General features: G+C 52.8%; 11 protein-coding genes across 11 annotated transcripts; 4 read left to right on the top strand and 7 right to left on the bottom strand.

Moving 5' to 3' along the window:
- The first annotated feature begins 332 nt into the window (after positions 1-332).
- On the top strand, positions 333-3690 carry ASPZODRAFT_136801 (hypothetical protein). The gene is made up of 5 exons (XM_022724133.1): positions 333-612; positions 742-776; positions 843-959; positions 1024-2395; positions 2451-3690. The coding sequence occupies exons 1-5, from the start codon at positions 443-445 to the stop codon at positions 3322-3324; spliced, it is 2568 nt and encodes an 855-aa protein (XP_022577450.1). The 5' UTR covers positions 333-442; the 3' UTR covers positions 3325-3690.
- Positions 3691-3949: 259 nt separating this feature from the next.
- Positions 3950-6169, bottom strand: ASPZODRAFT_75205 (hypothetical protein; the record flags this gene model as incomplete). The annotated part of the gene is made up of 4 exons (XM_022730027.1): positions 3950-5559; positions 5611-5927; positions 6005-6035; positions 6118-6169. The coding sequence occupies 4 exons, from the start codon at positions 6167-6169 to the stop codon at positions 3950-3952; spliced, it is 2010 nt and encodes a 669-aa protein (XP_022577451.1).
- Positions 6170-6880: 711 nt separating this feature from the next.
- Positions 6881-9268, bottom strand: ASPZODRAFT_124545 (hypothetical protein). Its single transcript, XM_022721397.1, has 2 exons — positions 8399-9268; positions 6881-8324 (listed from the first exon to the last, which is right to left on the bottom strand). The coding sequence occupies exons 1-2, from the start codon at positions 8901-8903 to the stop codon at positions 7222-7224; spliced, it is 1608 nt and encodes a 535-aa protein (XP_022577452.1). The 5' UTR covers positions 8904-9268; the 3' UTR covers positions 6881-7221.
- A 190-nt stretch (positions 9269-9458) lies between these two features.
- Positions 9459-11622, top strand: ASPZODRAFT_104245 (hypothetical protein). Its single transcript, XM_022720856.1, has 2 exons — positions 9459-9562; positions 9617-11622. The coding sequence occupies exons 1-2, from the start codon at positions 9511-9513 to the stop codon at positions 11476-11478; spliced, it is 1914 nt and encodes a 637-aa protein (XP_022577453.1). The 5' UTR covers positions 9459-9510; the 3' UTR covers positions 11479-11622.
- A 409-nt stretch (positions 11623-12031) lies between these two features.
- Positions 12032-15100, bottom strand: ASPZODRAFT_136806 (hypothetical protein). The gene is made up of 5 exons (XM_022724134.1): positions 14850-15100; positions 13629-14784; positions 13453-13548; positions 13215-13400; positions 12032-13140 (listed from the first exon to the last, which is right to left on the bottom strand). The coding sequence occupies exons 1-5, from the start codon at positions 15075-15077 to the stop codon at positions 12071-12073; spliced, it is 2736 nt and encodes a 911-aa protein (XP_022577454.1). The 5' UTR covers positions 15078-15100; the 3' UTR covers positions 12032-12070.
- A 292-nt stretch (positions 15101-15392) lies between these two features.
- Positions 15393-18076, bottom strand: ASPZODRAFT_136807 (hypothetical protein). The gene is made up of 3 exons (XM_022724135.1): positions 17412-18076; positions 16928-17345; positions 15393-16867 (listed from the first exon to the last, which is right to left on the bottom strand). The coding sequence occupies exons 1-3, from the start codon at positions 17677-17679 to the stop codon at positions 15808-15810; spliced, it is 1746 nt and encodes a 581-aa protein (XP_022577455.1). The 5' UTR covers positions 17680-18076; the 3' UTR covers positions 15393-15807.
- Positions 18077-18621: 545 nt separating this feature from the next.
- ASPZODRAFT_136809 (hypothetical protein) lies at positions 18622-19515 on the bottom strand. The gene is made up of 6 exons (XM_022724136.1): positions 19441-19515; positions 19314-19370; positions 19202-19240; positions 19122-19149; positions 18994-19057; positions 18622-18938 (listed from the first exon to the last, which is right to left on the bottom strand). The coding sequence occupies exons 1-6, from the start codon at positions 19463-19465 to the stop codon at positions 18900-18902; spliced, it is 252 nt and encodes an 83-aa protein (XP_022577456.1). The 5' UTR covers positions 19466-19515; the 3' UTR covers positions 18622-18899.
- A 252-nt stretch (positions 19516-19767) lies between these two features.
- ASPZODRAFT_146515 (hypothetical protein) lies at positions 19768-21091 on the top strand (the record flags this gene model as incomplete). The annotated part of the gene is made up of 3 exons (XM_022725186.1): positions 19768-19862; positions 19959-20902; positions 20958-21091. 3 exons carry the CDS (start codon positions 19768-19770, stop codon positions 21089-21091), a joined length of 1173 nt encoding a protein of 390 aa, XP_022577457.1.
- Positions 21092-21235: 144 nt separating this feature from the next.
- ASPZODRAFT_146516 (hypothetical protein) lies at positions 21236-22414 on the bottom strand (the record flags this gene model as incomplete). Its single annotated transcript, XM_022725187.1, has 1 exon — positions 21236-22414. One exon carries the CDS (start codon positions 22412-22414, stop codon positions 21236-21238), a length of 1179 nt encoding a protein of 392 aa, XP_022577458.1.
- Positions 22415-22909: 495 nt separating this feature from the next.
- Positions 22910-24411, top strand: ASPZODRAFT_75497 (hypothetical protein; the record flags this gene model as incomplete). The annotated part of the gene is made up of 5 exons (XM_022730050.1): positions 22910-22994; positions 23060-23109; positions 23197-23882; positions 23952-24268; positions 24338-24411. 5 exons carry the CDS (start codon positions 22910-22912, stop codon positions 24409-24411), a joined length of 1212 nt encoding a protein of 403 aa, XP_022577459.1.
- Positions 24412-25163: 752 nt separating this feature from the next.
- ASPZODRAFT_146518 (hypothetical protein) lies at positions 25164-26216 on the bottom strand (the record flags this gene model as incomplete). Its single annotated transcript, XM_022725188.1, has 1 exon — positions 25164-26216. The coding sequence occupies one exon, from the start codon at positions 26214-26216 to the stop codon at positions 25164-25166; it is 1053 nt and encodes a 350-aa protein (XP_022577460.1).
- Positions 26217-26490: the final 274 nt, after the last annotated feature.

Genomic DNA, 26490 nt, shown 5'->3' on the forward strand with positions numbered 1-26490 from the left:
GACAGAGCTGAATAATTGAAGGTAAATAATAAATGTGATAAATAAAATATAGAATCATAAGTATAGAATCATAAACATATAATTATAATAGAATGCTCTGATAGTATGTAGTGATAGTTACCTGCGTGTATCCCATTCCCATGCTGAATCTGCCTGAAATCCAAGGCATCAACTCCACTCCACTCGCTTCCTCCTCTTCACTTCATCCTCACTTGCTCGTTCGTACCCGGACGCATTCGCTGACGCTACGCCGACCTCCTCTCGCTGCTCACTGGTGACTCGCTTTTGCTGTCCTTGAGCTTCCCCGTCGGACTTCCTGCGAGACTTTAACTTGCCAGTCGTGTCTTCCCCTCCCCCCCCCCCGATCGCGTTGCTCGCGTTGCCTCGCGCCCTATGGACTCCCGCCGCCCGCTGAGGCTCTGAGTTCTCTCGCTGGATCACAATGCCGAACACTGCTGCAGCCCCGACTCCACCGACTGCCCGACTGTCTGGCGAACCGGATAGAGACCAGAGCGCAGACGAATTGTGGTCGCTGGCCGACTCGGACCAGGAGCTGGCCCCGAATGGGGGCTCTGCCCTGGGCCTCAAGCGAAAGCGTCCCCTCACTGTCTCGTACGTTCTTGCATTCTTCTGTCATCCGTCATCTGTCTCGCTCATTCTTCTTATTCTTCTTCCTTTTTTTTTTCTAATTTTTCTTTCTATCTGGCCATGGTGGATGGATGCTTTCGCTGACCGACCCAGATGCGAGCTGTGTAAGCAGCGAAAAGTCAAGTGCGGTAGGTCCATCCTGCCGTTGGTCATTAGAATCCTGTCCTCCTGCTCTGTCTAACTATCTAGTATAGACCGGGCGCAGCCAAGTTGTGGATGGTGTTCTCGCAATGGCCAGCCGTGTGAGTATCGGGAGCGTAAAAAGCCGGGCCTCAGAGCCGGCTATGGGAAGGAACTCGAGCAGAGACTGGGTGCGTCGCTTGCCTTGATGAAAGAAGAGAGAGAGAGAGACTGTGAGAGACTGACGGCTTGAAGACCGGCTGGAAGAAGTCATCCAGACCCAGGCCCGTCTCATCGAGATGCACATCATCCAGGGTCAGCCCCGACTGCCACACGACCTTCCCCCTGGGCCGATGTCGTATAGCTCCCCCTCGGAGCCTTCAGCTGCCCATGGTCCCAGTCCTCGGACAGCGGTCTACTTCCAGGAACCGTCGGTCGTGGCACCTGGCCCCTCCAGGCGCCCAGATATGTCCATCACCACTCCCTCGGATGGATCCGCGACCCATGTAGTGCCCTCGCATCTTTCCAGCGACCTCCCGTCTGCACCCGCACACATGCATTCTCACCCCTCTGCCACTCACCATGATTTCACGGGCAACGAGTCCTCTCTGAAGGTGCCGGTCGACCTCTTCGCCAACCAGGAACAGTCCTTCGCCGACCCGGATCTTGACCTGCCTCCCTACGACTTGCTCTATGCCTTGGTCGACCTGTACTTCGAGCACATCAACACCTGGTGCCCGATCCTTCACCGACGAGCCACCTTGGATACCTTCTTCGGGCCCTCCCCGCTAGTCGAGGCCGACCGGATGGTCCTTTACGCCATCGTGGTCACCACGCTTCGTTTCTCCACGGACAGCCGCCTGAACGACCAGAACCGCAAGCGCTACCATGATTCGTCCAAGCAAAAGGTCTTGCTCTATGGCCTTGAGAACTCCTCCGTCAAGGCCCTGCAGGCGCTGGTCATCCTAGCCCTGGATCTAGTGGGCTCCTCCAACGGCCCGCCGGGGTGGAAGTTGCTCGCCTTGATCACACGCTCGGTTGTCCAACTCGGCCTGGCGGTCGAATCCAAGTCCTCTCTCATTGCGCCCGTCTACCCATCCATCTATACCCTGCGCGCTGTCACCCTGCCCGAACCGGACTCGTGGATCGAGGACGAAAGCCGCCGCCGGCTGTTTTGGATGGTCTACCTCTTGGATCGCTACTCGACCATCGCCACTGCCTTCGACTTTGCCCTCGACGACAAGGACATCGACCGCAAGCTTCCCTGCAAGGACGAGTTCTTCACCAAGAATCAACCCGTCGAGACGCGCTGGTTCCATCAGAACCCAGAAAATGCCGACTATCTCACCTCCTCGGGCAACGTCGGCTCGTTCGGCCTCTACATCCAGGTCCTCGGCATCCTCTCTCGCATCCACGTCTTTCTCAAACAACCCGTGGATATCGGCATCCTATCAGACGTCGAGGAATGGCAATCCACCTACCGCAAGCTAGACAGCGAATTGACCTCGTGGGAATTCCATCTCCCCTCCGAATATGCCTACGGAAACTCTGCCCGTCTGCTCGGCGCGTCCAAGCTGAACAGAAACCTCCATTGTGACTGGGTGCAACTCCACGTCACCTATCAAACGTTACACTCACCCCTCCTTTTATTTTCCTCTCCCAGCGGGCTAACGAGCAGACAGTGCAGTCATCCGTCTTCATTCGTCCGCCGCCTACCCGACCACCCGATCGCCGATTTTCACCCCGTCATACAGTGCCAGTCAACGGTGTCTTGTTGCCGTCGACAATATTCTTTCCATCACGCGGTTCGTGGTCGAGAACAACATGCTCGACAAGCTAGGTCCGCCCTTTGCTTTCACCCTCTGGGTGTCGGCGCGGCTGCTGCTCGTCCACGGCTCCACCATCGCGCATACCCTCAGCCCGGACCTCCTTTTCTTCGTCGACACCCTGGCCCGTCTAGGCAGATACTGGAAAGTCGCTGAACGATACTCCACCATCCTCCAGCGTGTGCTCGACGAGTACGACGAATACCAGCAATCCGCGTCTGCAGATGGCGAGCGTACCACCCCATCAACCGTCAAGATCCTGGCCGACATGCGCCGCTGTGCCTTTGACCTTGACTTTCTTATCTCCCGCCAGCCGCAACCTGGTGCCGGTGTTGGTGCCGGCGCCGGTGTCCCTTCTTCTTCCTCCTCCGCAGACCCCCCCGCAGCCAATCTACCCCTATCAACCACCAACCAGCCGCCGCGCACCCCAGGTCTCAACGAACTCGAATACCTCGACGTCTTCGGCTTCTTCAACGTGCCCCGCGTCCCCGTCGGCCGCCTCGACATGATGGGCGGTCTAGACGTGCACGACCACGAGGCCGCCGGCGCCGGCGTGTCCTCGAACCCAATGTCCATCCACGGTCTGACGGGGATAAGTGCAAATCCCAACTCTACCGCCGCGCCGGTCGACGCCACAGTTGCGGCCCCTGTCACCGCAAACGAATTCAATATTACGAATTATCTCATCCCGACGCCCGAGACGGATTGGCTATTTCAACCGGGGGGTTGAACGGAAACGCTTATCAGTCTCGTTATAAAACTCAACTTCTTTTTATGATCTTTGGTCTGAATCAGAGGCATAAGGAACCCCCCAGCATGTCCCTACGGCTCGCGACATGCCCGCATGCCGTGAGCCTTGAGGTAGATCGTCACGCTCGAGTGAATAGCTAAACCCTACCTCGGAATCAACGCTGCTCGCTTTGATATAAGTGGTCTACCGAAGCTATTAGCAGGCTTCGGCCGAGTCTGGCAGTTTCTGCTCCAGTCTATCCAAGACATGTGTTGCTTAGATGAGTTACCACAGCTCATTCTTCTATATATAAATTCACCAGAATATCTATAGAAATACCATCACAAACTATTATCTAACCTGGGAAAGCATATTCATTTTACAGACGTAGTAAAGATTATGGACTAAGGTAACAGACAAAAAGAAAAACATGAAACTTTCAGTCCACGCCATGCAAAAGAAAAGAAACATTTCAGCTGTCAATAACAGAACCAATCTAATCATCAATCATGTCACCAGGGTGCTTTCGCATGTGTGGAAAAAAAAAAGGACCATTCAAACCCAAAGCCATGTACATAGAAATTTGGCATGCCCAGTACAAAGGAAAAAGAGGGTGGAGTGTTTATTACGGCTTGGTCGGGCTCTCCTCATCAGCAGGCTCGATGCGGACGAGGACTTCTTCGAGGAATCCCTCTAGAAAAGAACCGACACTAGCCCCCATCCCAATAGGTGCCTCGTTGTCCCAGCGCTCGATCTGGCTGAAGACGGTGGCCGCTTGGTCCACAAGCCCCTTCATCATTTCATGGACATGACGACGGCGATTCTGTAGCTCAATATCATCTTTATTCTCCTTGTTTCCCCGACTGGCCCCGACGTTGTGCGACAGAAGCTCCAGCCGACGAGACCGGCGGCGGAAAGCAGCCGTGAGAGCGGGCAAAATCACTCCGTTCAAAGCGGTGATGTCGGTGGATGGGGTTTCTGCATTTGCACTCGGCAAGGCTGCTTTCTTCTCACGAGGCCGGCTGTTTTCCGGAGTCGAGGGGCGCTCGGTATCAAGTGGAATATGCTGCTGTTGATATGGCACAGGCGGGCTACCGTGTTTCGGGGTCGCCGGGGGCTGAGGAGATTTCTGGTTTGGCACGGTGAGGCCTGGTGGAAAAGGTGGCAGGGACCGTTCCCGAGAGACAGGGCTGGCTGGATTAGGCTGCCCCAACGGCGCTCTGGTATCTGTTGTGAGGTGAATAGGGGTTTGTGCTGGGACAGGCTTCCGTTGAACCTGCTCGCCATACACGGGACGTCGGTCAGTCATCGAAGGTGACGGCGAACTGGAGGTATTCCCGAGCTGGAGGAAGCTCAGATCCTGAACTAGAGACTGCTGGAAAGCTTTATCGTATTCGCTCGTCGCAGGGCTCTCTTCTTCCGGCACGGGGAGAGGTCTGCCATTTTGGGTCGGCGTCCGAGGCACAACCTCTGAAAAGTCCTGTTTCACTGGGGATGGAGGAAGTGGCACCTTTGTTGGGGATGTCTCGCCAGAGGTCATAGGCTTGCGTGGAGTAAATGTTGGTTTCGCAGGTTCCTCATTAAGATCCCAATCGCCAACTTCTTTGTTTCGAGCGTTTGTCTGTGCATCATTCATTGTTTTCAAACCACCAGTCCGGGCTGAAGGTCGAACAGTGCCGAAGTCCCATAAGTCTTCTTCTTCCTCTTTCTCTTGCTCCGAGACCGCTTGTTGGGGTTGTTCCTCTAGAAAAGCGTCGTCGTCGTCTTCAGCCACACGGCCGCCGCGAAACGCTTGCCATCGTTCATGCCGTTCAATCAGCTCCGTGAGGTACGTCGTCTTTTTAGCCCGTTTCACAAACGGATGTTCGAGCAGCTCGCGTGCAGACGGGCGTTCTCTCGGATCACGTCTCAAACACAGCTCGACAAAACTTCTGAAGGTTCTGCTAAAGTTTCCCGGCAAGATTGGAGGCGGATTCTTCGGGATCAAAAAGAGGACTTTCATGGGATGGATATCCGAATAAGGAGGTTCACCGACAGCCAACTCAATAGCAGTGATTCCAAGAGACCAGATGTCAGCCTTGTAGTCATATCCTGACTGCTTGATTACTTCAGGAGCCATCCAGAATGGCGTGCCAACAAAGGTATTTTTCTTGGTCATTGTAGCCGTCAGTTGCCCGGAGACCCCAAAGTCTGCAAGCTTGACCTGACCGCTCGATGTGAGAAGAATGTTCGCAGCTAGATATCATCAGTACTTGTTCCTGGGTCTTGAAAAGGAGACTGACATACCTTTTATGTCCCGGTGCAGTTTTTTGTCACTATGGAGATAATCCAAGCCTCTGAGTAATTCTTTGACAATGATCATGATGTAATCCTCTGCAAGAGGGCCTGGACGCATCAAATCTGAGCAACTTCCCCCCGAACAGAATTCCATGATAATCCAAAGATGCGAGCCCTTGAGAAACGAGCCATGATATTTGGTCACATATGGGGAGTTTAATTCAGAAAGAATTGCAATTTCTTGAATGATATCATCCACCTCATCTTCAGCATTTTCAACGTCGATAACTTTGATTGCCACGGATTCGCCGGTTCGTTTGTCGACACTAAATAGAACAATACCTCGTCAGCGTGATCCTCATTCCATCAGTTAGGAGAAAGACACCGTCTCCGGTAGACCTACCCTTTGTAGACACGACCAAAACTTCCACCACCTAACAAGAATACCTAGTGGTTAGTGAAATGTAGCAAAGACCACTTCCTTGAAGGGGGTAGTATAGTCCAGTCCAGGCGTACCTATGCAGTTCTGTTTCATGTAAATGGTCTCTGGATCCACCAACCCCTCCATAGCTGTGGCATGCGACATGGAACCACCAAGACGAATGTCAATTACTGATTGGGTGGTCGATTGAAGGGTCGAATGAAACGCGCATAGGAAATCGGCTTGTAAGTCTGCTGGTCACTCCAGAATCATGTAAAACACTGCTTCCTCTTGGTATTTCCCGCTTTCTAGAGAGAAACTAAAAGGCGATCTTGTCTCCGATATCAGTATATCTACCTTAAAAGGTCACAATCCAGCTGTCGCAATGGACGACGTACCTAGAATAACGAACGAAAATGGATCGAATGGCGGAACTGTTGGACGAAGGGGAATTCTTTTTTTAAAGTTCTATCTCCTTGGTCCCATTTAGAAGGGATGAAATCTATTCTTAGTGAGTTGAAACCGAATAAGTCAAGGTTTCCATGGCTGAAGGAATATCCACTTACTATTGTTTTGGTGTTGATATCGAGGATTTGTTGATACCGCCTGCTGCCCCCTTATCAATGATCGTTACTTCCTCGCATAAAGGATTAGGACTCTCTCCTCTCTAGAATGAGATAGTAGCTGTGTAATTCCTTGCTTGCATGGGCTGCCATTCATATAGACTTGTCTTGCAAGGGCCTGGCGCAGGAGCTGACGAAGCTGTGAGATTCCCTTGCATCGCAGACAACTCGATGGCGACAGTGATTGGGGCAACGCGGGGTCTATTTTGCCAGGCGGTGGAATCACCCCCTCTAGATATAGTTTGTTTTGTTTGGTTCAGCAACGCGTGATCTTGTGCTATTTAGATAAAGTTGGGCGCTTAACATATAAACAAGTCCTGATAGATACTCTCTCTTTCTTATAATATTATGTCCACTGCTTTTTTTCTCTGCAGGATAAAGAGTTGTTTTTTTAATTAAATTATGTAGTAACCCCAGCTCAAGTTGAAGGAGGTATAAAGTCTGTACAACTTCACCCCTCTGGCAAACAATCCCCAGGCCCTGTAAACCATGTACCCCTGCCAACGCCTCTTCAAATGCATAAGCATCGAGTGGTTTATCATGCGTTTCGCTCATCGACCGCCATAAGAAGTCAACCTAGTCTTCTAGGTATCCTATCATCACAGTTCCGTTCTTCAGACCGGCATCCTCGATAGTAGTGTCGAGCTGGTCTATCAAGTTCCGTCCCATTGCATTCAGCTCGAACTCCACGCCAGCTTTGTCTTCTAGCGGAGGGTCTGCTTTCAGCCACTCATAGATGCGCTGGACGGGGTCCGAGAGCGCAAAACGTCGAATCACTCGGCCAGACGGGTGACGGAATTGAATGCGGGTAGTGGTCGCTGGATCAGCCGCAGGTTCTGTGTGGGGGCAATCGCCAGGAATATAGTGAAAAACGCTCGGTTCGTGGCCCTCTCCCTCATCCTCCTCTTCCTCTCCAAGTTCACTCATGGCGACATCCTCGTCGACAGCTCTCCCCTTGCCCTTGATATCTTCCATGCTGCGGGTCAAGTCATCAGGGTCAGCCATCCTCTGGTGGGCGCCTGCCCCTTCACCCAAGCTGTTCCTCAGCGCCATTTCCATCATTTCTTCCTCGGTCATTGCATCAATGCTCTTCTCCTTCTTCTCCACCTTGCGTTTGGCGACGGGGTTCCGGACGTTGTGCTTTAGACTGTATCTGTCGAGGAATTCATGGAGCTGCATCAAAAACTCGGCAGCTTTTAACACCGGGGGGCCCGACCAGACCTTCACTTGCTCGCCTGTTCGAGGGTCAACAATAGCGATATGGGGATAGTTGTCAGATACATCGCTATCCTGAAAATAGTACTGCAGGTAAGGGGAAGCACGAGGGTCATCTTTGGCGAATTGCAGGAAGATGAAGTGTTCTTTCACAGTCTCCTTCACGCCTTCATCCTTCCAGAGATCTCTGTTCAATAGCTGGCAGTCGAAGATCGAAGGATCCTGTATATTGACCAGCAACCATTTCTCATCATCACGGCCCTCCTCACGTGCCATATCCCACGGCAGCTTCGACATGAGTTCGAACGGAGGACGGTACATTTCGGCAAGCATGTTAGATTTCGCGGAAGCCTCAGAAGCCCCGCCAGTTGCCGCAGCGAGTCTTTCGCGCTGCGAGGCCTCGCCACCTTCAACCCCAGTCCATATAGACGCAGTGTCTCTTTGATTGAAGATACCAGGACGGCCTGTGAAAACATGCATGGATTAGTCTTGCGGCTAGCTTGAGAAAAGAAAAGAAAAAAACAAATGTAGGACTGACCCCTTCTCGACTGACGAGTGCGAAGCTGGCCTAGTAGACTGGCATGCATATCACCATCGTCAAAGTCCGCACCCGGGCCTACCAGAGTCTCCGTGGTGCGGGCCATCGGTGCTCGCACGCCATCCGTATTGTCTTGACCGGCATACAGTTCTTCCTGTAGACGGCGGGCCATGGCTGCATCATCCTCAAACGTATGTGCCCCCGATGATGTGTGTGTTGCCTGATTTTGCGGGGGAGTGGATCTCGTCTCGTCGATGGCAAGATCATCTTCAGAATCTAGATTGACGACTCCGGATCTACCCTCGTATCCTGTAGCAGTATGTGCAGAATGCTGGGGTCCAGAGGTCGATACAGAGGGCTCCTCAGCCAGCGGTGCCCCCCCGTTCTCAAAGTAGAGCTGCATCGCCTGTTCGATATTGAATTCCGTCAACTGGAGGTACTGAATCGCCAGCTCCGGGGAGGAGCCAGTAATCTCAGAAAACTGAGCCACCACGTCGCCGTCCATGGCAGGCGAACTCCGGCTGTCGTCGACGAGCTGTCGGTGCTGTGCTTTGGCGATATCGTAGACGGCTTGTGGGTGTTGTAACTTGTAAGTGAAGGCGAGGCAAGCCCAATGCAAACAGTTGCAAACACGATGTCAGTCACTTGTTACCCACTCTCAAACAATGTACGCCGCAAAGTCAGTGGTGATAAGAAGAAAAGAAGACAGGACACCAATAAATCAATACGGAACAAAGACGCAAGTTGGCTGTCTGAGGAGATACCATCAAGCGATGTTGATCTTTTTTTATCTCAGCTGTATCCATCCATCGTCAGGCAAACCCGCAGTGACGCACTCCCGGGAGGGACTCGCGAAAATTAGGTAGTTTCTCCGAACCTCCGGTAGGCTGTAGCCGCCCGAAGACAGGCAAGTTTAAGCGGGACCCTCTACGGCCGCCCGATCTGTCCAGAAGCGCAGGACGCGCGCCGCGTCGATAACGCGTCGCGGGCGGTGCGTCGCGATAAATTCATTATGCCCCTTCAGGCTGCATGGACACGAGGGAAAGTACACCCGCTGTATCTCCCACAACCCGCTCCTGCCATCACCACAAGCACCAAAGTACCTCATCGTTATGGCAGTGTCGGTCCTAGGAAAGCGCCAGCGTGATGCATTTGAACCGGAAGGTAAGTACCATCTGCCCTCGGTGGTGACTTGATCTAATCTCCCGTCGTGAATAGTGTTACCGCTGCGGACTTCCAGTAAGCGCCGAACGCGAACGCCTCGGATTCTCCAGGAGGAGACTGAGCCATCTGTGAGCACTACATCACGACAGCTCAGATCAAGGACAAGAAGCGGTTTTGTGGTGCAGGAGAACAACGCCAAAGGGAAGAGCGAGAAAGCCGAGGATGCTCCTTCAAAGCATACAGCGAAAGATGGCACCGCTGCGCCGTGTACCAAGATCGAATTCCACCCTTCATCCTCAGGAGTTGTGAACGATGAGAACTCACAGCCCGTCGAGTTCAAAACTCCTCAGAAGACTCGATTTCGAAATGCATTGGACACAACTTCTCCCGTTACGCCGAAGCGTCGCGTGCAGATCAATGCAAAGAGCTTGACTCCACGGACACCCCGACAGGTGTCTACCCCTGCTGCCGCCGCCCAGACAGTTTACACACAAGCACGACAACTTTTTGCGCGAGGATCGAGGCCTTCTCGGCTTGTTGGGCGAGAAACGGAACGGGGAAAGCTGACCTCGTTCATCGAAGAAAGCCTCCAGTTACAGAGGGGGGGCTGCTTGTACGTCAGCGGTCCTCCTGGAACCGGAAAAAGCGCCATGGTGGACGAGGTCTGCCGCGAGATGGATATAAAGTCTGTAAAAGTCACACATGTCAACTGCGCGAGTATGCGTACTGCTCGTGACATTCATAGCAGGCTCATTGGAGACCTGTGTGACGACTCCCAGGTCTTTAAAAAGAATGAGTCCGATAGACTGAAGGCTATGTTTGTGCCGGAAAAGAAAGAAGACAGTCTCTACCTGGTGACATTGGACGAGATCGACCATCTCCTCGCTTCGGACCCGGAAGTCCTACAGTCTCTGTTTGAATGGTCTCTGCATAGCATGTCCCGCCTTATTCTCATTGGAATTGCCAATGCCCTCGATCTTACGGACCGCTCTTTGCCAAAGCTCAAAGCAAAAAACTTGAAGCCTCGCTTGCTGCCATTCTTGCCATACAATGCAGCACAGATTGCCGGGGTGATCACGAATCTTCTCCGATCCCTTCTCCCTGCCGGGCAAGAATTTGATGCGAAATTTGTACCATTTGTCCAGCCTGCAGCAATCCAGCTGTGTTCTAAAAAAGTTGCCTCGCAAACCGGTGACCTGCGGAAGGCTTTCGAGCTTGTCCGGCGTGCTATCGATGTCATTGAGCAAGAAACGCTTCAAAAGCTCGAAAAACAAAACAGCGTTCCGGAAAGCCCGTCGCAAACTGCCTTGGCCGAGAACAACAACCTGTCATCCCCTGCCAGAACTTCCGGTGTCAAACAGAACCCCATGTCCATGTATACACCTCTTACCGCCCCTCGAGCGAGCATCGCCCATGTCGCACGCATTACGTCCTCGGTCTTTGGACAGGGAACCATGCAGAGGCTTCAGGGCTTGAACCTGCAGCAAAAAGCAGTGATTTGTGCGTTGATTGCATTTGACAGGAAACGGCGCGAAGGGGAGATTCCAGGCACGCCGTCTAAATCCCGGAATTCTGCTCCTACCGCGAAACAGCTCTTTGATACGTACTGTGCGTTATGCCGAAACGATAACATCCTCCACCCTCTTACAGCAACCGAGTTCAAGGATGTGATCGGAAGCTTAGAGACTCTGGGTCTCGTGGGTGAAGTGCAAGGTCGCGGGCGAGGCGGCACTGTGGCCGGGGGCTCTGATCTGCGACGGACGCCTTCCAAGTCTAGCAATGGGCCTGGCACACCTCGAAAGGCGATGGATGAGCAGGGTCTGGCATGTTTTGTGTCGGAGAAGGAAGTCCAGAGCCAGATCTCCGGACCGGGCGAGGGTATCTTGCGTCGACTCCTCACCGGTGAGGGGTTATAAGCAGCATGCATCCCAAGTAATGCAACTGAGCATCAGATCATGGAGTCATTGGATAGGCGTTGGTGTGTCTTTTTATTGTTACAGTTACTTTTGGGTATCTCTAGAGCGAGCATGTACATCAATGATAACTAATGAGTAATCAGCATTAAAGCGTTTATCACTTGTAGTATAATACTCTGTACTCCATCCTACTGTATATGGATCTATAATGCTAGATGCCTACTCTGGTAATAACAACCTATGTGAGAAACAATAACTATATAAACACGAGGCAGAGATCCTGGTTAATCTAATAGAACATTGATAAGTAAGGAGCATACGGATGCTGATTTACAGTCTTAATTTACTGGACAGGTGTGAATCAATCATGTTGGGTAGGTACATAAAATTACATACGGGGTGGGTATGTAGAAGAAAAGAAGATAATAGGGAAAAAAAAAAAGAAAAAAAAAAAAAAGGACAAAAGAAAGAGGTAAATACAGCTAAATGATAGTATGGAATATTCTCAGGTAAAGGGGGTTAGGGTAGAATGGAAATCGGATAGGACATAGGCTGAAGAAAGAGGGGGGGGGGGAAAGAAAAGGAATATCATTTAATCGTCCATGGGCTTGTCTTCCAGGGTCACACCCTTGGGTTCACTCTCCGCCAAGCTGTTGCGGTTACTGTTCGTGCCGGCCAGGGCGGATGACGCCGGCGTGCTAGGGATGACAGGGAAGCCGGACCTGCTCCCCATGCCGGGCTTGCGAGGCATGCGGGCGCCGGAGCGGGTGAGTGAGTTGCGTTTCTCGACGAGGGTCTCGACTGTGTCGTTGATGGGCGGGGCTGGCGTGGCTGTGAAGACGGGGGACTCGTCCAGGGCGTCGCCCAGGGGAGGGGGCGTGGCCGTGCTGCCGTTGCTGGTCACCGAGCCGGGGGAGTCGGTTGACGAGCGATCCGGAACGGACTCGGCCTGCACAGCGGGATCAGCCGCGGCGGGGGCAGACTGCTCGGCGGCGCTGGGAGTGGCGGAGGTGTTGGTGGACGAGGAAGGGGTTTCAGTGCTGCTGACGCCGCTGCCGCCGGGGACTTCTAGGCTGTTGCGGATGACCGTGCCGGCGGTCCTTGGGCTGCTGACGAGGATTGGGAAGCGGCCGGCCTCGGAGGGACCGCTGGAGCGGTCGCGGCGGTGCTTGCGAGGCGGCGCCGGGCTGTTGGCGCGGCTGCGGTCCATGATGGCGCGGTTGCGGGCCTCCATGGCGGCACGTCGGTTGCTCTCGTCGGTGCTGATGGCGCGCGGGCGGTTGTTGGCCACGGGAGCCAGGCCGAGTGAGGTGGACTGGCGCTTGAGCTCGCCGAAGATCTCGTCCTTGTGCGCGAACAGATCGCGGATGAGCCGGTAGCTGTGTCGCTCATTCATCGTCAGGCTGCTCTCCACCCGCGGCCGGAGTATGCAGGGCGCCAGGTTCTGCGCCAGACCGGCGACGTACTCCTCGTCGGCGGAGGTCAAATCAATCAAGCGTGTGAAATGGGTCATGATCGCATCAAGCGTGGCAATGTTGTTCAGGCGCAGCTGGCCCAGGGTGCTCTGCAGGACCTTGATCCGGCCTTCTTCCGTAGTTTCATGGGCGGTCGTGGAATATATGGTCTTGACAATCTCATACACCTGCGAAGAAACAAGAGAATCTAAACACAAATTAGCCGGTTTCTCTCTCTCTCTCTCTCTCTCTCTCTCTCTCTCTCTGGTAAGAATCGCATACCTGGTAACTCAAGAAAGTACAGTTTCAAAACGCTAGCAATAACGGGTATCTCAAATTTTTCAAGCACTTCACGGTATTCGACCTTGCTGTTGTTCAAAGCATGGCGAAGCCGATGGGTGGCTGCCAGGGGAACGTCGTACAGCCAGATTGCACGTCGGGCCTCGTCCCCTTCAAGCTCAGGATAGTCTAGAAAGAGAGTTAGGCAAATCTTTGTAAAGGACTGAATGAGAATACTCACGATTGTCCAAGAACGTCAACATCGTCGTGACAAGAATCGGGACGCGCTTGCGGTCAGCCCGGGCTCTGGCCTCGATGTCCACACCAAAGTTCTGTTCTAGAAAGAATATGTTAGAGGGAGGGAGAGAAAAAAAAAAGGGTAAGGATAATTATTTATCTGATGAGCAAAAAACTTACCCTCAACAGAGCCGTAGTAGTTCTCGTACGGCTGTACACGAGGTACAAAGCCGCCGGTGCGGTAGTTTTCAAGGAGATAGCGCAGATCTCCCAAGGGCTGGATGGTCTCTTGGTAGAGCATCATATGGTCGACGGTGCTCTGAAGACTGGGGATGACGTTGCTAATGGCGCCCGAGAAGTCGAGGACGACGGCCTTGATGGCCTTGAGGCGGTCGAGCTCACACTGCTCCATGAAGCGGAGGTTCTCGATGATCTCCTCCTCGAGCTTGCAGCGGATGAAATCAAGCTTCTTGACGGCGGCCTTGTAGCGGTCATCGGCCTCGCGGGATTCGCGGCGCAACTTGTCGGCGGGGGTCTCGTTCGGGTACGGATTGTTGAGCGGGTTCCAGCCGGCCAGGATTTCGGAGACGGAGGAGATGGGTGACTCGTTGCCATCCTCGCTGGAGGCCATGGAAGTGACACGCATCAGCGGCTTCTTCTTCTCGGGGATGCCGGACAACTGGAAGACCCTGGGCCGCCACTGGTAGTTCATCTTGGAGCTGTTGGCGAAGGTGCTGCCCATGTTTCCGACCAGGCGCAGGAAGCCCGAGTCGACGAGATCCTGGCCGATGCGCTCGGCGTAACTGACGCTGGAGGCATTCATGTGCTTCTGCGTGTACTCGACGATGTCGGCGCCGGTGGAGGTGTTCTGGTAGGTGCCGATGATGGGGACCTTGACCTCGCGCATCTTGATGTTGTCCAGCATGTGGATGAGCAGTTTCTTCAGCTCCTCCGGGGCGTAGCAGTAATCGCCAATCTCGACAGGCTCCTCTTCCTCGCCCTCCTCTTGCACCGGCTCGGGCAGGACGATCTTGGGCGTCGAGTGGACCTTGGGGCTCGTCTCGGGGCTCTGGAAGGCCAACTTGTTCTCCTCCTCCAGATCCTCCACAACCCGGCACTTGTTGAAGTAGTGGCTGCGCAGCTTCTTGGTCAGATCCACCTGTTTCGTGTGCTCCTTGATCCGCGCCTGCAGGTCATCGTGCGAGTTCTGGATCCGCGCCTCGTGCTGGTCGCACCAGCGACTGAACGGGCTCACCACCAGCTCACGAATATTCGATGCGATCTTCTGGTGCTTCTTGGACGCCTCGACCATTTCTGTCCGGACACCTTCATACGCCTGAAAAAAAATTAGAATATCATCATCAATATAGAGATTTATCCATCACCGAAATGAAGGAATACCTTTCGAATGCTCGCGCCATCATCCTTGGTAAACCCCGTTGTCATCCGATCCACTGCCGGTGCAATATCCCCCAGCCTCAGCCCGTACACCTCTTCCGCATCCGCGCGCACCGCGGCGATCGTGAGGATCTGCTTGTTCTCCACGACCCCCTGCTGCAGCTTACCATACAGCACGCCCAGACCGGTCGCGTAGTCAGGCGTCCAGAACGAATCTGCGAAGCCGGGCATTTTCTTTCCCTTTTTTTTTTTTTCAAAATTCCCGATAAAAAGGTTTCCCGATGAATTTAAACCTCACTTTTAAGTCTAGTTTTCGGGTAGAATCCTTGCTTCGACTGGGAATGAATGGATGCTGCCTAGGTAGCTTTCGGGATCGTAAACAGACGCCTGCTTTATTGCTACCGTCAGTCACCTAGACAGAAAGAGAAGAAGAAGAAGAGAATAACAAAAAGAAGATAATACAGCAAGCAGAATGAATGGGGGAGCTGGTTAGACCAGCAATCGAATTGCCTGAAATGAACAGAAACGCAGCGGCTGAGGCTTACCGGTCAGACTTGCAGACTTGCAGACTTCAATGGACAGCGAACCGAGATCGAAACAACCCGACACCACAAGCAACGAGTCGAGATAGGCTAGAAGGGAAGCAGACAAAAAAAAGGAGAGAATAAAGAAAAACCAGACAAGAGAACAATCCACTGCAATAATGATTGGGGAGTTTGACGAAAGACAATTAATCCATTCATTCTGGCTGGGGTTGGGCTGGGCTTTGCGAACCGTCGTCATCACCCGATGGGGGATAGTGTGAAACACTGCCTCAGCCACTCACGTGCTATTTTTGGATATCAGCTTATGTAATATATAGTAGAGACTCTGTCTATTCGAGCCTTAATTACTTCTGAAGAATTATATATACATGTTAAAACAATAAGTAAATCGTGAATCAGCATCGTCGTCGTAGTCATCAGCAGAAAAAATTGTACACCTTTTTCCAGGTCGGCCAGGCAGCCTGCTCGGCGCGTTCCTGGGCAATGAGGTCCTGGACGTCGAGGTCGCGGCGGCCGGTATCCAGGTCCATGTCTCTGGCACGCATGAACGGGGTGCGGTACCAAAGCTTGTAGGGGATGTAGGAGACAAGAACCACAGGGGCAGCCAGGTAAGCGGAGAAGAAATTCTCGACCAGGTCGGTGGTCGAGTCCTCGCGGTAGCCGACGGGCGCGAAGCCGACCCAGAACTGGGCGATGAGGACGAGTACGTTGAAGGCGAGCCCGATCCAGGACCCCACGACGCCACACTGCGAGGTGAAGGCCAGTTCGTCGAGGTGGTGGCCCTGTACGCGCCAGGCGCGGCGGAAGCGGATGTGGCACAGGCAGATGGAGCCCCAGGTGAAGATGGAGGAAAGGCCCGAGATGGCCATCATCCACTGGAAGGCCTGTTCCTCCTTGGACGAGACGGCCAGGTAGCAGAGCGCGCCGACAGCCGAGGAGATGAGAATCGACCACAGCGGGCGGCCACGGCGGTCAATGTAGGCTAGAAACCCGGGCGCCTGGCCCTGCTCGGCCAGCGCCGCAAGGGTCCGCGAGGAGCCGTAGACGGAGGCGTTGCCGACCGACAGGACGGCAATCATGATGACGACGTTCATGACCGAGTCCAGACCAGAGATGCCCGCATTCCTGATGGCGATGACGAACGGCGACGCCGAGGCATCAACCGTGGAGGCGGTGATCAGGTGCGGGTTGGTGTAAGGGACGAGCAAACCCACGAGCGTCAGCGAGACCACATAGAACAGCGTGATGCGCCAAAAGACCTGCTTGACCGCCGCGGGGAGCGTCTTGCGCGGGTTGGCGGTTTCGGCGGCCGCCAGACCGACCAGCTCGGTGCCCGCAAAGGCAAAAGCCGCATTGACAAAAACACTGCACAGGCCCTTGAACCCGTGGTTAAAAGCTCCAGGGTCACGCCAGTACTTTCCCCCAATGTACCCTCCTTCAGAGCCGCCCCCGCAGTCCAGAATGATGCCTAAGATGCTAAAAAAAAAGAGTCAGCATGTATTAAATATCAAGCATGGCAAGGTAGAGGAGAATTACATAAATCCAACGACTGCGGTGACCTTGATGACGGAAAAAACAAACTCGGCTTCTCCGTAGCCCCTAACGCCGCAAAGATTGATTATGACAATGAGGAGCCAGAAGATGGTAACCCAGACGGCCGCAGAAACGTCGGCATGCCAAAAGTCAATGGTCAGGGAGGCAGCGACGATCTCGAGGGGCAAGACGACGAGCCATTGCAGCGCATAGTTCCAGCCCATGGCGAACCCCCATGCCGGGTCGAGGAAGCGCGTCGAGAAGTGGGCGAACGAGCCGGCGACAGGAAAGGCGACAGACATCTCCCCCAGCGCGTGAACTGTACAGTATAACATGCAGCCGATGAGTAGATAGGCGATGAGCACCGAGGCCGGGCCACCGCTGGCCAAGACTGCACCGGAGCTGACGAAAAGACCAGTACCTGTACCCGATCAGCTTTGACCTCTTTTTTCCTGACGACTATTATGATTATTGTTATATAACCTACCGATCGAGCCGCCAATAGCGATCATCTGCAAGTGACGGCCTTTCAGTTTTCGTTGCAGAGGTGACGCAGCGGTGTTGGCGACGGCGCCCTCGACGTCGTAACTCTTGCCATCGGCGCCGGTAGCGTGGATGACATGCGCATTGGGATCCCTCTTGAAGCTGTCCAGGATCCGCCGGCCCAGCGAGGCTTTGGTGGGCTCGGTTTCGCCATAGAGAGGAGGGTGATCCAAGACAGAGCGTACTTCCTTGAGCTCGTATTCGTCATCCATACCTAGGTAGTAGATCTGGATGGTCTTGCAAAAAGGCGATCCAAGGAAGATCGAGGAGGAGAAAGGATTAAATAATAACCTCCTCCAAAAGATAACCTGACGAGGCTTGCTCGCGATAAGGAACTGTCGAATCCATGGATATCCCCACGTCCGGGGTACTTTTGGTCTTTTACCGTGGTAAGCCAACGACCGGTGGAACAGGGGTCAAGATAGGGACAGCAGGCCCACGGTTTGATCTGGCTGGTCTCTGAGATAATAATATATAGTTATAAATGATAAATGATAAATAATAGTACTGGAGAAAGCGAAAGTGCAGGTGTTGAAGGAACAGGGATAAAACTGCAGCCTGGAACAATAAAACCGGCAGCTCTTAGGCGCGGATAAGGGCCGAAAGCATTATTAGTATGAGACATTTTAGATGGCAGGTTTTACTAAGTAGAGTACAAAATAAAGCTGTTATTATATTATACTTCTACTGATTGGAGAACAAATCAGCAAAATAGTACTATAGTATATACTATTTATTCTTGTCTCAACTTCATCTCCTCCGGTGGAGATAATAATACACAGGTCTACTCCACCAAAAGACATCAATATACTACACAATTACAATGAATCATACAGTTGAGTCATAGAATATCTCTATTACATTGAATTATAAAGTGATCAATCTTTGTAGATCCTTCTTGACAGTATAGAGAACGGTAGTAATAAGCTACCTCAACTACTATAAATGAACTACTATACGATGATCGACAGTGGCTTTTAGCGGCGGTTTTTGTAGCCCACCAGGTAATATTAATCCCCCAATCAAATACCGAAAAAAAACTGTTGAGCAGGTTAAGAGATTCTTGGTAAAAGGCCTGAAAAATAGCCTTCTCTGAGGCAGAACTGGATGAGTGCCTACAAGGAAGCGGAACAGCAGAGCAGGCAACAATAACCACGAGGTAGTCAGTGATACATGAGTACTAGGTTGGTCGTCTGTGTATTAGAATAGAGACATTGGGCTTCTAGCAAATATGCGCTGAAATAGACGTTTAGTTAAGGATATTCGAGATCATCGAGCTACTAGTCAGTACAACCACCTGGCATGAACCTTTCCTTCCACTCTTACTATCTTCTACACCATCGAGTTGAAGAAAAAACGTGTAATGTCGTCATTTGATCATTTTCATCATTGCAAGCAAAAGACAATTGGCAAGGTAAAAATCGAATACAGCTCATGAGCTGCCAACTGGCCCTTCACCTCCCGGAATCAACTAGGTTATATATGTGAGTTCATCTTCCCAGTGACCAGGATTTCGAATAGCATACCATGCACACGTTGTTGCCATTCAGCAGAATCTTCGGCAGCTTAATCTGGGCACCGCTGTAGTCACTATTCGGAATTCCAGTTAGCCTTTGCAATCCGATAAAACCGAGCGAGAAAGCTGGCAACGTACAACTCGGTCACGTCTTCCAACACCATGTCTATTGGATTAGCACATAACCTCCAAAAGATACACCTGTACAATCCACTTACTGACGTAGTCATCGAATCCAAGCAAAGTCCCCGAGAACTCTACAAACGTCAGTCGAGAAATCCACGCAAATCGCCCCTCTTCCCTCTCCCAACGAGACACGAGCGAACTAACCTTTGTCGCCCTTCATCACCACCCAGATCCGAGACCCGACACACTTGTCGATGAGCTCTGCCCAGCCCGGTTAGCAATGGACAATTGAATGGACCTCTCTGATTGGAAGCGGAAGCTTCTGACGCACCGAGAGGAAGAAGCTGCGATGCCATCGTAGTGACTGTAGCGAACAGAGTAGCAGTAACCCCCTTTTGTAAATCCAAACGACAAGATGAAAGCGAATTCCCCGTTTAATTCAATCCCAAGCTCTTTTGGCTTCCTTCAATGCTGGATTATTTTCCAACGTTTCGAACCACTTTCGTTCGACGATCGGGAGCTTCCTTTTTCCGAGCCGGCCTCTTTGATAGCACCTCACTGTCGGCGTGGAACTTGAAAAAGCAGAGCATCTGCGCCACGAGCAGCTTGGAATTTGCAATTTGATGCTCTAGAGCTGTGAAGATGAGCAGATTGAAGCATGAGGCATTCCTGCTCGATCATCTTCGCAGGCGTGCGATACCCAGTTGGGAGACAAGTCTCTGTGACAACACGCATAGCTGAAGGCTTTCGCAGGTGATTAATTTGTCTATACAGATATCCGTTAAGATAATTACTCTCTGCTGACATCCCAATCGATAGTAATATCCAGTGTAACTTTCTACCGAGCAGCCCGATTACAAGCCGACGATTATCCACAGCATTCCCAGCGGTACACAGGACTCGTTATTTACCCTCTTCGGCTGGCTCAGTATATCCGAATGTACAGGCACCCGAGCGAACATGGAATATCGCGCTGAGAAAGACCTGGGTTCGCCAGACTGCTCAGACCTTGCAAAACAGGCCGAGCTTGAGAGCCTACAGGCTATACAGCACTAGCTCCAGCGGCTCTAATGTCGCAGACAACAACGTCCAACATGAAGATTGCATAGTGCGTACATCATCGGGCGAGCTTGAAAGCGAGGTTCCCTGTGAGGAAGCATACAAAACGGGCCCTACAATATACACAGACGAGGCATGCACGGCAGAGCAGTCGGGGAGTGAACGCACGCCCGAGTTCTGGAGTCATACCGCGTGCAAGGGGCCCGACGGCAAAGAGCTGATCGTGCACTACTGCAAATCCCTACGCACGGCCGAAGCCGTCGCGCAGCTCTTTCTCACCGACAAACTCGTGGGCTTCGACATGGAATGGAAAGCCCAGGCGTCCAGCACAGATAGTATTCAGGCCAATATCTCGCTGATCCAGATCGCCAACGAGCAGCGCATCGCCCTGTTCCATCTCGCTCTCTTCCGGCCAGCCCGACACGCGCAAGATCTCCTCCCCCCCTCGCTACGCCTGCTCCTCGAGGACCCCCAGGTCACCAAGACTGGCGTCGCCATCAAGGCCGACTGCACGCGTCTCCGCAAGTTTCTCGGCGTCCACCCGCGCGCCATCTTCGAGCTCAGCCATCTCTTCAAGCTGCTCAAGTATGGGCGCGACCAGCCTGCTCTGGTCAACAGGCGCGCTGTCAACCTCAGCGATCAAGTTGAAGAACATTTCGGCTTACCTCTCGACAAGGACGGAGCTGTCCGCTGTGGCGACTGGATGCGGTCCCTCGATTACCGCCAGGTGCAGTGTAAGTGTTTTTTTATTTGTTCTTATTATATATCTCTATATATACTAATTTTTAGATGCTGCGTCTGATCCGTACGCTTGCCTTGCGCTGTACAACGTCATGGACGCAAAGAGAAAGGCCATGTGCCCTGTCCCCCCCCTGCCGGCTCACGCGGATCTTGGTCTGCCTATCCGTCTGACGGACGATTGATGGATATTCTCATACGTATCTTATGATATTATAGCTTGACTATATATAAACGCTACACGTAAATACAGACATTCAAGATTGAACATGTACATAACTAGGAAATGGGTATATTTACAGTTGCAAGGATGAAATTGCAAGGATGAATCATCTCAAGGGAAGAACCTTGGAAAGAAGCAATCCCTGACGACAGAGGGGGCATTCCGGTTTCTCGCGCACCCAGTCGCGCACGCAGGTCCAGCAGAAGACGTGCCCGCACGCGGTGACGCTGGGATCCTTGAACGACTCGAGGCAGAGCGTGCATTTGCGTTGCTGGCCCGTCGGGATCCAGGCAAGAACGGGCTGATCCTGCAGGGAGAGATCGTAACGCGGCATCGAGGCCGGGAGGACGGGCAGGGAGGACGGGTGTTGGATGGACCGGACCAACGCGGGGATCTCATGACTACTCTGACCGGCAATACTCGCGCCTGCGGAGCCGGACTCGAGCTGGGTCCCCGAGCCGGCTTCCTGTAGACTGCGTGCCACTTGCCGAACATGGAGAAATCCCTGCACAGTCATCTGTAGCACCATGAGCACGCCCAGCACTTCGTATCCGATCCGCTGTTCGCTCTCTTCGATCCTCTTTGTGAACACGTAGCGGAGGCCCCACAGCCTTTTCGATAGGTGGTAGTACGATCCCGTAAAGTAGAACGTGGCAATGCTCAGCGCGTAGACCGGGGACACGGAGGTGATCGAATCAAGGTGCTCGAGGATGTATCGCTGGATCTGCAGCTTGGATATGGAAGCCGGCTGTTTCGTTGCCTTTTTAGAATAGAATGCGTCTGCCTGCTGCCGCTGCTGCTGCTGCTGTTGTTGTTGCTGTTGGCGTAGCTGTTGCCGAGCGATGCTGTGTTCCAATTTGGCCCGAAGTCGTCGTCGCAGCGCAGGGAGAATCCGCTGGAGCATCCACGGAACCAGTATACTGCTGAGGATGTAGCCCGCCCGGCGCGATAGCGACGGCAGCTGTAGCGTGTCGTCCTCGACTTGTACCACGTCGCAGTATTCCTCCCCCAGGGTGCGGTTTCCGAGTAAGGTCGTCAGGGAGAAGTACAAAATCTCCGTCAGACATTTGATTGCATCTGTATGTGTATGTGCGTATCGTGCACCACGTAGAGCCCGGATGATCGACTGGGCCTGGCTCACCAGACTGCCGGTGAGGAAGATGTCCTTCTCATGCGAGCGGATGATGTCTGGCGACGTTGCGAAGGGATAGAAATGGGCGGCGGAGGAACTTCTGGTTGCGACCGGCAGAGGGGCTATCTCCAGACGGTCTTTCACCGTATCCATTGCAAATTCGGCCTCTGCCCTCGTTGTTGCTGAGAGATTAGTTGAGGCTGTATCCTGCCTTCCCGTTATGATCATGACCGACGACGTCAAGCTGGGCCTCGGCTGCGGGCACGTGACAGGAGTCCCGATCTCGGACCCGGACCAACTTACTAAGCCATTTCAAGGCTCCGAACTCTTTCCGCTCCGAGCCCTTTCCGTTCCGACTCCCGAGTGGAGCTGGTCACGTGACAGGCGATAACAGCGTCTACTAAGCGCCTACGTAATTCTGCGGGTCGGTGAGGGATGGATCTGGACCGTTGGAATGAAGCATCCATCCCTCCTGAGCAACTTGGATCTCGACTCACCCCTAGTCACTCCTTACCAGGCCCGTTTTATTGCTGCTTTTGTTTTTACCGGAGTCCCGGGGGTCTTTCCTTTATCTTTGGCACTGCCCTCTTCTGGTTCCCACCCTTTTCCCCACGTCTCTAGGGGTTTCTTTGCTGCTTTCAATGGAATATGGGGCCCGATCAGCATGCACAGCTCGACGACTTCAGTCGCGTCCTCCCTCTTCCGTACCGAGTGGCAGTGATCTTGGTTGCTGGTATGGCATCGATAAGAACTGGTGTTTGTGAGTATGGACAAGGATACTGATGGTTTCACGAACAGGTTTCTGGGGCTGGGGTCTTAATCTGCAGTATCTCTCCAAGACAGGAGTCGTGAGTCCGCACCCATCATTCTTGGAACCGAGCTCAACAGCGATCTCCGAAAAGAGCCTTCCTCTAACTAACTGATCGTTTTGTTAGGATGTCCCTGCTCTCATCCGATATCCTCCTCGCCAGACCTCTCATCAACGATCACATCATGCCTCCGTCTACCACTTCGCCACCCTCTTAACCGTGCCCCTTGTCCTGTCGATTCTGTTGTTCTGGGCGGTCACTCATGGCTCTGCTGAGCAGGTTGAACACCACGACTACATCCCGCAGTCCTATCTTTTCATCTTCTTTTTCATTTTGTTTCTGCCATTCCCCCGTCTGGCACGGGCCGGACGGCAGCGCTTCTTCGTGACCCTGAAACGCATCAGCATCGGTGGCCTGGCCGTAGCGCAGGATGGTAAATTCGGGGATATCTTGCTTGCCGATGCTCTGACGAGTTATGCAAAGGTTTTCGGCGATTTGTTCGTGAGCTTCTGTATGTTCTTCAGAGACGGTGTCTCGAGCACGGAGAAGCCTGACCGGAATTGCGGTAACGACTGGATCTTCCCGCTTATTGTCGCAACTCCTAGCCTTATTAGACTTCGACAGTGTCTCATTGAATATATGCGTGTTCAGCGGGCGGGCCCACGCAAGGAGAATTGGGGGGGGCAGCACTTGGCTAACGCACTGAAATACTTCACGGCTTTCCCTGTCATCTTCCTGGCAGCGGAGATGCGGAACTACAATCCTCTAACCAACTACTTCGGGATCAGCGAGGTGGCTTTGTCTCGTCTCTTGTATGAAAAGAATCCCCCCCTTCCCCCCCTTTTTAACAATTCGTAAGATGGCTCTGACAGTTGATTTAGGTTCCTCTCTGCTCTCATTAATTCCTCCTACTCCTTCTACTGGGACGTCACCAAGGATTGGGACCTGACGCTCTTTACACCCGCCTGCAGTGACCCGGACCATCCGTACGGACTGCGCCGCCACCTCTATTTCTCCTCGCCCCGGTACTACTACGGGGCCATTTCAATCGACCTGGTCATTCGGTTCATCTGGCTCTTCCCCATACTATCCTGCTTCAAGTGGCTGAAATATCACGAGAGCGGGATCTTCCTCGCCATGTCCCTTGAAGTTGCCCGGCGCTGGATGTGGATTTTCTTCCGAGTTGAAACTGAGTGGGGTTAGTCTTCTCACTTCCCTTCACCCCCCTGTCTATTCTCCACAAATCTCACTAGGTTGTCTTCTGCAGTACGAAATAACCGTGGCCCGGCCCCCGACGATATCCTCCTCGGTGAATTCCGCGGCAAACTCGACGCGGACTAAGTGATCAAGCCGCCCAACCCTCCTTTTGTCTCTGCCTCCGGGCTTGCTCAGGGCGCATCTGTTACATTACCCCGGCTTGTCATCGAAGCGACTTTAACGACCCTAGAAATTCTCATGTTCCTATCACATATTATTACACACTTGTCTGCCTCTTATTTGTTTCTTTTCTTCTCTTACCTCACCTCGTGAGTTGTCTTGCTCACGGCATATTATTGCTCCAACTAGATTGTTTCGCTATGTCACTTTGCATATCTGAGGGTATTTGGCTTACATGGAGCTCAGGGGTTGGCTGGTGTTAGCTTGGATTGGATCAAAATTCTTTTTTGCAGCGTTGATCTGTCTCTGGGCAGGATGTCTAGAGCTGTGCACATGGTATATTTTCTTTTCTTGGGGGAGGCGGGCTTTGGATAATACATAATAGCTACATAAGTGAGACCTAATTATCATTTTAACTACCTGTATTTACTCCTGATTATATAACCCCAGAAAAAGATATTAAGATACAGCTAGTGCAGGCAAAATGCAGATATACCTAATGATGACAGAAATAAGAGCGCATCAAGATATGTCCTCCGCTTGAACTGTGCGGAAAGAAAAGAAAATATGAATACAGCATATATGTTCCCGATGAATAGAATTGAGATGAAGTCGACTATATGCACCATGAGACCAACGGTATTTTTTTTGTTTTCTTCGTCCAATCAGCCAAGGCTCAAACTATTTGATGTATGGGCCGCCCTCAAAGGCAGGAGCTATCTGTGGTGCGGGTCAGGACTCGGCGTGTGGCCATCAAAGAGATCCTCAAGATACGCGCTCGGTGCTCTACCCTGTGGCGGTGAGTTCAGGTTCAAAGAGCTAGTCGATGCCCCAACATGGGAGTGTCTGTTGTAAGCGGATTCGTGGCCACCCGTTGGGGACAGAAGTGGTGATTGGGGCGGGCTAGGACCAGATCTTGTGCGGGTGTAGCCCTGAGAAGTCGGCCCCATGGGAGAAAGAGGCGGCGGAGAAAAGGGTTGTGGGTTGTTGGTCTGACCTCCACCAGGCGCCGCAGCATTTGTGGCAGTATAGTAACCTGCAGGGAGGTACCCAGAGCCTCTGTTTCCGGCTGTGTGCATGCCTGTTCCTGCCGTTGGGGAATAAAAGAGACCACTGTGAGTACTTGGCACCCTAGACGCGCGGTGACTAGCACGGTGACTAGAACGGGCACCAGGGCCAAGTTTATCGAGTGACATGGTCGCTGCAGTTGCACTGTAAACACCCGATTTCTTCTTAGAGCGGAGCAGCCTCTTTGATTCCTGGGATTGCATCATTGCTGCGCGACGCACGGAGCGGTTGACGGACCAGGCCACCAAAGCCCGCCATGCCAACACACTGAGTCCAATAAGACCTAATGCAGCGCCAACTGCGATGAACACTGTTCCCTCAGGGATCTTTGTCTTGCGCATGTACGGCGCATCGGCCGTCGGTGGCACGGTGATTACGGGGTAGGTGGTGGTGCTGCTTGATGATGACGTCGTCGTCGATGAACTGCTGAGAGTTGGTAGAGTGGAAGAACCAGTCGTGGCAGCATCGGTTGTTGACGTGCTGGTGGATAAAGAGGGGAGATCATCGGTTGTACTGGCAGCCGCCGTCGCTGTCGTGGTTGTGGAAGCGGTACTTTCAGTAGAGGTAGTCGTGGCAGTGGTTTCTGTCGAGGTGGTTTCGGAGGTAGTTGTTGCGCGAGCAACGCTGAGCAGGGCAAATAACAAAAAGAGAAGGAGTAGAGGACGTTGGGCTCCCCGACGCCCGAAAGATAGTAGGACCATCTTCAAAAGGAGGCACCCAGGAGTGCTCTCGAAGGAGGCAAGCGGTCCTTAAGGCTAGACAACGAGAGATGAGATATGAGCCGGATGGTCTATCGAAGACTCATTAGACCGGATTGATGGGGCAGGCAATGGGATTATCGTCAAGCAGAAGACTTGCAGGTTTTGAAGCTCAAGCCTCGGACTGATGTCCGTACAGCCGCTAGGAGAGGGCGAGGAGCGAGAAGCACACTGTCTACTGTGTTCGGCTGCCCAGACAGTATACCGATAGAGTGTC

Source organism: Penicilliopsis zonata, assembly GCF_001890105.1.
Source record: "Penicilliopsis zonata CBS 506.65 unplaced genomic scaffold ASPZOscaffold_22, whole genome shotgun sequence".
NCBI lineage: Eukaryota > Fungi > Ascomycota > Eurotiomycetes > Eurotiales > Aspergillaceae > Penicilliopsis > Penicilliopsis zonata.

Coding starts and splice junctions, on each gene's coding strand:
- ASPZODRAFT_136801 (XM_022724133.1), top strand. CDS start 443: ATGCCGAACACTGCTGCAGCCCCGACTCCACCGACTGCCCGACTGTCT. Junction 613..741: donor AAGCGTCCCCTCACTGTCTC/GTACGTTCTTGC, acceptor TGACCGACCCAG/ATGCGAGCTGTGTAAGCAGC. Junction 960..1,023: donor GGAACTCGAGCAGAGACTGG/GTGCGTCGCTTG, acceptor GACGGCTTGAAG/ACCGGCTGGAAGAAGTCATC.
- ASPZODRAFT_124545 (XM_022721397.1), bottom strand. CDS start 8,903: ATGGACGGCGACGTGGTGGCTCAGTTTTCTGAGATTACTGGCTCCTCC. Junction 8,325..8,398: donor CACTCGTCAGTCGAGAAGGG/GTCAGTCCTACA, acceptor ATGTTTTCACAG/GCCGTCCTGGTATCTTCAAT.
- ASPZODRAFT_104245 (XM_022720856.1), top strand. CDS start 9,511: ATGGCAGTGTCGGTCCTAGGAAAGCGCCAGCGTGATGCATTTGAACCG. Junction 9,563..9,616: donor TGATGCATTTGAACCGGAAG/GTAAGTACCATC, acceptor CGTCGTGAATAG/TGTTACCGCTGCGGACTTCC.
- ASPZODRAFT_136806 (XM_022724134.1), bottom strand. CDS start 15,077: ATGCCCGGCTTCGCAGATTCGTTCTGGACGCCTGACTACGCGACCGGT. Junction 13,549..13,628: donor CTACTACGGCTCTGTTGAGG/GTAAGTTTTTTG, acceptor TATTCTTTCTAG/AACAGAACTTTGGTGTGGAC. Junction 13,141..13,214: donor GTACTTTCTTGAGTTACCAG/GTATGCGATTCT, acceptor ATTTGTGTTTAG/ATTCTCTTGTTTCTTCGCAG.
- ASPZODRAFT_136807 (XM_022724135.1), bottom strand. CDS start 17,679: ATGGATGACGAATACGAGCTCAAGGAAGTACGCTCTGTCTTGGATCAC. Junction 17,346..17,411: donor CGCTATTGGCGGCTCGATCG/GTAGGTTATATA, acceptor GATCGGGTACAG/GTACTGGTCTTTTCGTCAGC. Junction 16,868..16,927: donor ACCGCAGTCGTTGGATTTAT/GTAATTCTCCTC, acceptor CTTTTTTTTTAG/CATCTTAGGCATCATTCTGG.
- ASPZODRAFT_136809 (XM_022724136.1), bottom strand. CDS start 19,465: ATGGCATCGCAGCTTCTTCCTCTCG. Junction 19,241..19,313: donor GGTGATGAAGGGCGACAAAG/GTTAGTTCGCTC, acceptor TGACGTTTGTAG/AGTTCTCGGGGACTTTGCTT. Junction 19,058..19,121: donor TTGGAAGACGTGACCGAGTT/GTACGTTGCCAG, acceptor AATTCCGAATAG/TGACTACAGCGGTGCCCAGA.